Raw genomic sequence first — 9,283 nt, 5'->3', positions numbered from 1 at the left:
TTTGTTTTGGATGTTGTATGTGATGCCAATAAAGGTTTTACGATACAATACAATTCCCATCATCCCTAGCTCACAGGACCAGTGGTCAGGGATGGTGGGCATTGGTAGTCCCAAACATCTGGAGGGCCGGAGTTTGCCTATGCCCGCTGTAGATGCCAGAAAATGCAGCCTCACTAATCCCAACCCAGCAAATGTTGAGCATAGAATTATAGATTCTGGAGGATCCTCCAGTCCAATGCAGGAAAATGCAGACGTGTCTGTTACGGGGATCGGACCTGCAATCTTGGCGTTATCAGCACAATGCTCTAACCCAGGGGTCCCCAAATTAAGGCCTGCGGGCTGGATAAGGCCCGAGGGACTCGTTTATCCGGCCCGCGGTGACCCCCACCGCCTGCTCTTACTGGCGCTGTGTGGCTGCCCACTTCTGGGTCGGTGAAGCACCGAAAATAGCTTGTGCGCAAGTGTTATTTCCGGTGCACATCCGGGTCAGAGGAGGCCTGTGCACATGCACACATATTTCCGGTGCTCCTCCGACCCGGAAATGCGCTAGAAATAGCGCACACGTATGGGCACATGCTCTCCCACCCTCCGCACGATCGGCGCTGGAGACACCGGCCCGAGGCACGGTGAGTTTGCTGACCCCTGCTCTAACCAACTGAACTACCCCGCCCCCAACTTAAACCGGTATCCCGGCATCTCTGTGCTGACAGTTTCTCAGTCCCTTGGCTGGGGGGCACGTTCTTTTTTTTGGGAGGGGGAAATGGGGAAGAACACTGTGCGCAGCAATACAATGTCAGAGCATGGGTCAGCTGGTGGGAGGAATGAACAGGCCCACGAGGCTGTTTCTGGGGATACCGGCCGATATAGCCTGCAATGTCTAACTTTTCACAAAGCCCTTCCCAGCTGGTCTTCCTCTGGATTTCGGGTTTCAAAGCTCGGGGGGCACATTCCTGTGTGTATGGGTGTGTGTGCGCATACATATATAAAAAGAGGCAGAAGTAATCTTTGGGAATCACATCCTGCGCCAGCCTCCTCCAAAACCACACGTGCCTCTGTCCTGCGTTTAATATGCTCACATACAAAGCCCAATATTTGAGGGAAAGGGAAGGAAATTAACGTGGGGAGAGGGGGGGAAACCCCAGCAGTCGTACAATCAAATTGTCTGTATTTGTTTCTTTAATCTAAAAAGGAGGTCTGGGGGTTTGGGGTGGGGGGAGAGAGATAAAAGATCTCCACAGTAAAAGGCAAAGCAGACTTCTGTGTAGCTGGAGGTTTCGGCCGTTCATTTGGCACCCCGAGACTCTTAAGAACCACCATCCTGTCCTGTTAAAATCTTAACTTTTGGAAAGGAACTTTAAAAAAACAACAACAACCCAAAAAAGGTGTTACAGATGTAGTTTTTTCTTCTTCTTTCTGTAGAAGAAGAAGAAAGACAATCCCGCAAAGGTCGTGCGCCGCGCCTCTTTCAGAGCATCCCGGTTTCCTTATTCGCTGGCCGCCTGTCCTTGTGGAGCCGTGGAAGTGATGACGCTGCCTGTCTGCAAGGGGGCCGCCGCTGCCCCCCTCAGCTCCTCCACCCGAGGCCTCTTGACGTCCGGCTCGCCAGGAGGGTCCTCTTTTGCCGCGGCCTCCGCTGCCTGGCTGACCACAGCCGGAGTGGAGGAACTGGCCTGGGCAGCCAGCAGCTGCAGCGGATTTGTGAGGGCTGGAGGAGGAAAGAGAGGAATGTATTAGATAAAATGCAAAGAAATATACAACAATAAGAGTACCGTATTTTTCGCTCCGTAAGACGCACCCAGTTTTTAGAGGGGGAAAGCAAGAAAAAAAATATTCTGTGCAGAGCATGTAAGTGGCTTTCGCTTTTCTTGCTTTATTTATTATTATTTTTTATAAATATTTATTGAGATTTTACAGAATCACAACAAAATACAGCGAAAAAAGAAAAATACAAGATACAAAAAACAAAAAGTAAAGAAAAATAGAAAGAAAAAAGAAAAAATCCCTCTTTCCTTTTTTTAACTTTAAAGTTCATTACCTTGTTTCCTTGACCTCCTCACACCTCCCCTTTTTGTATTCCCATTTACATAATCAAATCAGCAAATCCTTACCCTCTTTCAATTTATCATCTTTAACTTTGTATCTTAAACATATCACAACTCAAATGTTTTCATCCATCAATTCGTTTTTGCATACTCTTTCTAACTTTATCACTAATGCCACTTATTTTCAATCCAACATCATTTTAACATTCATAAATTTTACACTGTTTCTGTAGATAGTCTTTAAATTTCTTCCAGTCCTCTTCCACCAGCTCCTCTCCCAGGTCTCGGATTCTGCCAGTCATCTCCACCAACTCCATATAGTCCATCACTTTCATCTGCCATTCTTCCAGGGTGGGTAAATCTTGTGTACTTGCTTTAAACCCTTCCGTCCCTCCTCCCGCTTCGCTGAGAAGCCAGCAGAGCAAGAGCGATAGCTGCACAGCGCCTCTTCTGCTGGCTTCCTGGCAAAGCAGGATGAGGGATGAAAGGGAGCCTGGCTTTTCCGGGAGGTGTGGGAAGGAACAGAGGACAGCCCGTCAGTCCCTTTTCCCTCCTTGGGGAAAAGCAGAAAACACACGCTCCACACGGCTCTTTAAAGGGAGCGCTGAGCAGAAGCTCCCGCCTGCATTCGCTCCATAAGATGCACACACATTTCCCCTTACTTTTTAGGAGGGAAAAAGTGCGTCTTATGGAGCGAAAAATACAGTACATTCACGTGTAAAAAAAGGAATATACAACGGGATAGACTGGAAGTCTAGTGTGTTGGTATGCATATGATTTTGGGGGAAAAATTGTTTTTGTTTCTCCTCTTTGTTCTTTCCTCTTTTTTTTTTGTTTCATTTTCTTTCAAGGTATATAAAATTTGTATATAATATTTGTATACATGTTGGAAATTATATTATAGTAAGTCCTGTAATGTAATATGACAACGTTTACCAATGTAATATAAGAACATTAACAAATAAATAAATTGCAATTTTTTTTTAAAAAAAAAGGAGGAGGAAAGAGAGTGAGAGGAAGAAGAGCGTTAGCCTCGCTGATGCCATTTTGTAAACTCACAAGATGCGTTTAAAACTACCTCTTCAGGGAACTGTAAAATAACTAAAAATTATTGTGAAATGATTTTATAATGAAATGAATGTTTAACAGTGGTGTCCAAACCTTTTTCAAAGAGGGCCAGATTTGATGAAGTGAAGGGCTGTGAGGGCCGACCAAAGTTGTTGACCTTTTTATAGGATAGAAGTTGGTGTGTTTTTTTTAAAAGATTTTACCCCAGGAAATAAACTGCTGCAGGGGCTGGATTAAACCGACCGGCGGGCCGGATTAAGGCCCCGAAACGAACAATGGACATGCCAGGTTTAAGATAACTTTTGTTAAAAGTCCAGAAGCCTTTTTTTTTAACTAGGCGTTACAGGTCAAAGACTTGCCAAAAGAAGAAACTTTTTATGTAGGCCACGACTGCAGCTAGGATACTGCTAGCCCCAAAATGGAGATAATATGTCATGTTATAATTTTGAATTAAAAAAAAAAGGTATAATAAAACAAGCAGGAGAAAGCAATATGTTAAAAAACCAGATGCAGTTGAGGGAAGTTGCCAGGGTGGGGGTTTTTTCTTTGTATTAGACATATTATTGTGATGAAGATGAAAATGTAAAACTAAATATATATATATATATATATATAAATATCTCTACATATTGCAGTTGTTTCTTCTATCACTTTCTCATCTTGGATGCCGCTCTTCCACAGTGAGCCAGCTGTCCCCCCAAAGGGGCTGGCAACCGATACTTGAACCATCGAAAAACACAGAGCATTGGAAATACAATTGCAAGCCAAACACACAGAGCGCTCCAGTAAATTCAACAAAAAACCAACAATTTGGCACACGCAGAATTAATTTAGTATTATAAACAAACGAACACGTTCCCCCCAAACAATTCAAGCTTAAGTACACGAACACAAAGCAAAAGAAGTGTTAACCCAGGGCTTTTTTTTCCAGCTGGAACTCAGTTCTGGCACCTCTTAAGTGGGCGCCATTTCCACTATAAGAGAAAAAGACAGGCGTTCATGTTGAGTTCCGGCACCTCTTTTTCTAGAAAAACAGCACTGTGTTAACCGACGCTAATCCAGTTATCTATATGGATCGTTCATCCAACCCTTGCATTAAGTCAATATTTAATTATTATATAATAATAATAATAATAATAATAATAATAATAATAATAATAATAATAATAATTAGTTATCTGTACCCCGCCCATCTGGCTGGGTTTCCCCAGCCACTCTGGGTGGTTTCCAACAAAGATTTAAAATACATTAAAATGTCACAAACTGAAAACTTCCCTGAACAGGACTGCCTTCAGATGTCTTCTAAATGTCAGGTAGTTGTACTCTCTGTCATCTGATGGGAGGTTCTTTCACAGGGCGGGTGCCACTACCAAGAAGGCCCTCTGCCAGGTTCCCTGTAACTTGGCTTCTCACAGCGAGGGGACTGCCAGAAGGCCCTCGGAGTTGGACCTCAGTGTCCGGGCAGAACGATGGGGGAGGAGACGCTCCTTTATGAATACTGGACTGAGGCCGTTTAGGGCTTTCAAGGTCAGCACCAACACTTTAAATTGTGCTCGGAAACGTACTGGGAGCCAGTGTAGGTCTTTCAAGACTGGTGTTATGTGGTCTCGGCGGCCGCTCCCAGTCACCAGTCTAGCTGCCGCATTCTGGATTAGTTGTAGTTTCTGGGTCACCTTCAAAGGTAGCCCCACGTAGAGCGCATTGCAGTAGTCCAAGCGGGGGATAAGTAGAGCATGCACCACTCTGGTGGGACAGTCCGCGGGCAGGTAGGGTCTCATCCTGCGCACCAGATGGAGCTGGTAGACATCTGCCCTGGACACAGGATTGACCTGCGCCTCCATGGACAGCTGTGAGTCCAAAATGACTCCCAGGCTTCACACCTGGTCCTTCAGGGACACAGTTACCCCACTGAGGACCAGGGAGTCCTCCACACCAGCCCACCCCGTCCCCCAAGAACATAATTTATTGTTGTTATTAGTATTATTACCCACTTTTCGCCCTAAGGTTCTTCCCTTGGGCAGCAAAAATGTGGAGCTACCACAAAAAAGGCTCTACCAAACCAATTTCTCGAAAAGAAGGCGCCCTAGGAGAACAGGGACTTGTCCCGATGAGCAGAATTAAAGCCCTGAGAGAACGCAATCCCACGGCACAGATAAGTGAACATCAATGTAATTAACAATACTTATCTGCCAGCAAGTGGTGTTAAAATCAGCGGGGTCCACTTCTGGGCGAAGGCTGTTAGGATTTCATTGTCAAGAGGGGAATTAAGTTCTCAGTGGTGCAAAAGGGAAGAGAAACAGTCTCTTTAATCTTCACCTTCCCTTTCGCAGCGGAATGGGTGCTTCTCGATGAAGATTTGCTAATCACCACTTTCGGCTCACTGAAGTAATTCCAGGCAATTCCAGGTGATTGTTCAAGGGCTTCGAGCACAATGAGCAATTACCTGGTGCCCGACGCTTCCATCAGGCCTCGTTGGACAGCAGACGGGCTGTTGGCAGGTTTTGCTTTTTAAAATCTTGTTACCAACACATGTTGTGCGGCGGAGGTGAAAATATGAATTAGCCAGCTTTCCTCTTGCTTGGAAAACAAAGAGGCTCCAATGTCACAAGGACAGAAACACACGCCGGAACCACGAGCCCACCAGGCTGAGACCCTACCTGCCTGTGGACTTTCTCGCCAGAGTGGTGCATGCTCTGGTTATCTCCCGCTTGGACTACTGCCATGTGCTCTACATGGAGCTCCCTTTGAAGGTGGCCCAGAAACTACAACTAATCCAGAATGCGGCAGCTAGACTGGTGACTGGGGGCGGCCGCCGAGACCACATAACACCGGTCCTGAAAGACCTACATTGGCTCCCAGTATGTTTCCGAGCACAATTCAAAGTGTTGGTGCTGACCTTCAAAGCCCTAAACGCCCTCGGCCCAGTAGACCTGAAGGAGCGTCTCCATCCCCATCATCCAGCCCAGACACTGAGGTCCAGCTCCAATGGCCTTCTGGCTGTTCTCTCCCTGTGAGAAGTGAGGTTACAGGGAACCAGGCAGAGGGCCTTCTCGGTAGTGGCGCCCACCCTGTGGAACACCCTCCCATCAGATGTCAAGGAAATAGACAACTACAGTGGAACCTCTACTCATGTACAGAATCTGTTCTGGAGGCCCGTTCGTGAGTCGATCCAGGTTGCTGGTAGAAGCGCCGTTCTGCGTGTGCACATTCAGCGGCAGTGCCATTCTGCGCATGTGCAGACGGCGGCAGCCGCTTCTGTGCATGCGCAAATTGCGGCAAACCCAGTATTTACTTCTGGGTTTGCCGCAGTCATGAGTCGAATTGTTTGCAAGTAGGGGTGGTGGTAAGTCATTAGAATACATCTGAAGGCAGCCCTGTTTAGGGGAGCTTTTAACATTTGATGAATTATTGTATTTCAATATTTTGCTGGAAGCTGCCCCGAGTGGCTAGAGAAACCCGGCGAGATGAACGTGGTATAAATAATAGATTATTATTATTATTAACCCTTGCACTAAGCCGAAGTGGCACTTGGGGGGGGGAACCCTAAAACCAATCACCGTAACACAAATTGTTAAGGGTCATTACAGAGATCTCCAAAGGGTCCTCTCCAAACTGAGCAAATGGGAGGTAAAATGGGAAATGCAATTCCGTCTAAGTGTGTGCAAATCGATGGGTGCATGTCAAGGAAAAGGACCTTAATGTCGCATATATTCCCGTGGGGTCTGGACTGCAGGTGAGCAACCAGGAATGAGGCCAGGGGGACATAATGGAGAGCTCAAGGATGATGTTGACGCAGTGTTTGTTACTGGAAGAAAACTGCTAGGATCATAATGAGGTTCCAAAAATCTCTGGGTCGACCACATTTGCAATACTGTGTCCAATTCTGGTTGCCTTGCCTCAAAAAGGAGATTGAAGGGTTGGGAAAGGTTGCGGTTTATTGAAAAAGGCAAGTAAGAGGAGAGACATGATGGAAGTTTGTAAAATTATTTGGGGCGTGCAGAAAGTGGACAGAGAAATGCTTTCCTCCCTCTCTCCTAAAACTAGAACTCATGGAAATTCAATGGAGCTGAACGTTGGGAGATTCAGGGCATAGAAAAGAAAGCACTTCTTCAGGCAACACATAGTTAAATCTATGGAACTCACTTCCACAGGGACAGCTGCCAACCTGGATGGCATTAAAACAGAACTGGGCAAATTCATGGAAGAGGGGAGGGCTATCGATGACTGCTAGCCACAAAGGCTATGCTCTGCCTCAACTGTCGGAGGCGATATGCTGTGGCTTCTTCAGAGCCGGGGTGCCACAGCCGAAAAGGCCTTGTCCCAAGAGGCTCGTGTAGGGCCTCCGGCAGAGCTTCTCCTGCTGATCTCAGGAGCAGGCAGGATGAAACAGGAAGAGGCACTCCTCCCAGTATCGCTTCTGTGGCTGAAGGGTGCAGCCCAGACCTCGGGGCCTGAAGACAGATGCCACGGTTTGTCCCGGGAACCCCAGGGGCACAAGGGCAATGGAGAGAAGAGGGAGGAATGGCCTACCGTAAGCGCTGCCAGACAGGCTGTTGGTGGGCACGGCATGCTTCCCGTTCTGCGTCACTGCCCGGACAGGAAGCTGGTGTTGCCCAATGGTCATGGGCGCTGCTTGCTGGAGGATGGTGACTGTTTGCCCCGGGACCCCCTGGCCCATCTGACTGGCCACGGTTTGAATAACTCGGCTGGCAGTGGGGATTGCAGCAAATGCAATGGTTGGCTTCTCATCCATCCCTGCAAAAGAAAGAAAGAATCAATTGTTGACCTGGCTGTTCATTCTGGGTAGAGTCAGAGAACTGTGCTGAATTGTCCCTGTTATTGCCCATGCAGCCTCGGAGGCCTGTTTCCTCCACCCTGTTTCACTTCTTACTCCCTTCCTCTGGATGAGCGGTACGGAAATATTATTTTCAGTAACCCCTGCAATTTCCACCAGTGCCTCTGCAGGGAACGGAGAGACAGAGGGCATGCCTCACGCCCCCATCTCTCAAAGTGAGCTGCAGTAAAAGTTCTCCTTTCCGAGTTCAAGTGAAATGAACGCTGATTGATTCCAGAGGACATCTTATTTATTTACTTGCTTTCTTAGCCTCCGTGGAGACAGAAAGGCCTGACTTTGGGCTATCTGTCAGAGCAGCAGCAAAATCACATAGATGCTCAGGACAACAGAGAGTTATTTGGACAACTAAATTTATGTGATGTAATATTGCTTTGAGAGGACTGGATTTACAGCTCTGCAGTTTTGCCTTTGGTTAATTATTCATCCGATCTATTCTGTATTAAATACCAGGGTCTCCCTGCTGAAATACGAGAGCCAGATGTCAGAGCTGCTTCCTGAAGACACACCAGGCCAGGCCAGTGTTTCCTTGAAATGAACGTCCGATCTGATTGTTTTAACTGTTGCGCTTCTTTCTTTTAATTAAGGAGGTCTCAGTGCTATTGTGCATTTTAATAACCGACTGATTTTACAGTTGTAAAAAGGTAAATGATCCCTGGACGGTTAAGTCCAGTCAAAAGTGACTATGGGGTTGTGGCGCTCATCTCGCTTGCAGGCCGAGGGAGTCAGCGTTTGTCCACAGACAGCTTTCCAGGTCATGTGGCCAGCAGAACTAAGCCGTTTCTGGTGCAACAGGACACCATGACAGAAACCAGTGCGCACGGAAACACCGTTTACTTTCCTGCCACAGTGGTACCTATTTATCTACTTGCACTGTCATGCTTTTGAACTGCTAGGTTGGCAGGAGCTGGGACCGAGCAGCGGGAGCTCACCCTGTCGCGGGGATTCAAACCGCCGAACTTCTGATCGGCAGGCCCAAGAGGCTCAGTGGTTTAGACCACAGAGCCACCCGTGTCCTATTTACAGTTGTAAACCACCTAGAAAACACTTTGGCATATAAGTGGTAGATAAATGAAATTATTATTATTATTATTATTATTATTATTATTATTATTAGTGATGACTTGTAGTGCAAGTGTCAAATGGAGCAAAGCCTCTACAGCCCTGTGTTTCCAGTCCATATGCTACAATTGAAGGATGCTATCGTTAAATCCCTTATGAAGAGAGCTTGCCCACATGCTTGAATATGTACCCCACTCCTAACTGGTTTACCCAATCCGCAGGGACTCGAGGGCAGCCTTGTTCCAAGATTTAAATCTCT

General features: G+C 46.8%; 1 protein-coding gene across 2 annotated transcripts in view; it reads right to left on the bottom strand.

Annotated features, from left to right (window-relative positions):
- Positions 1–1,158: 1,158 nt before the first annotated feature.
- FOXK1 (forkhead box K1) overlaps positions 1,159–9,283 on the bottom strand; it is a 90,044-nt gene continuing 81,919 nt past the window's right edge. For both annotated transcript variants that reach the window (XM_079953813.1, XM_079953814.1), the window contains exons 8-9: positions 7,641–7,865; positions 1,159–1,705 (exon numbers count right to left, since the gene is read on the bottom strand). In XM_079953813.1, the coding sequence (XP_079809939.1) occupies positions 1,485–1,705; positions 7,641–7,865 (446 nt within the window). In that variant the 3' untranslated portion in view covers positions 1,159–1,484. The remainder of the gene's footprint in view (positions 1,706–7,640; positions 7,866–9,283) is intronic.

Source organism: Podarcis cretensis (assembly GCF_951804945.1).
Source record: "Podarcis cretensis genome assembly, chromosome: 14".
Classification (NCBI taxonomy): Eukaryota; Metazoa; Chordata; class Lepidosauria; order Squamata; family Lacertidae; genus Podarcis; species Podarcis cretensis.
Note: the sequence above shows the minus strand (reverse complement) of the source record. Positions and strands in the feature narration are given on the sequence as shown.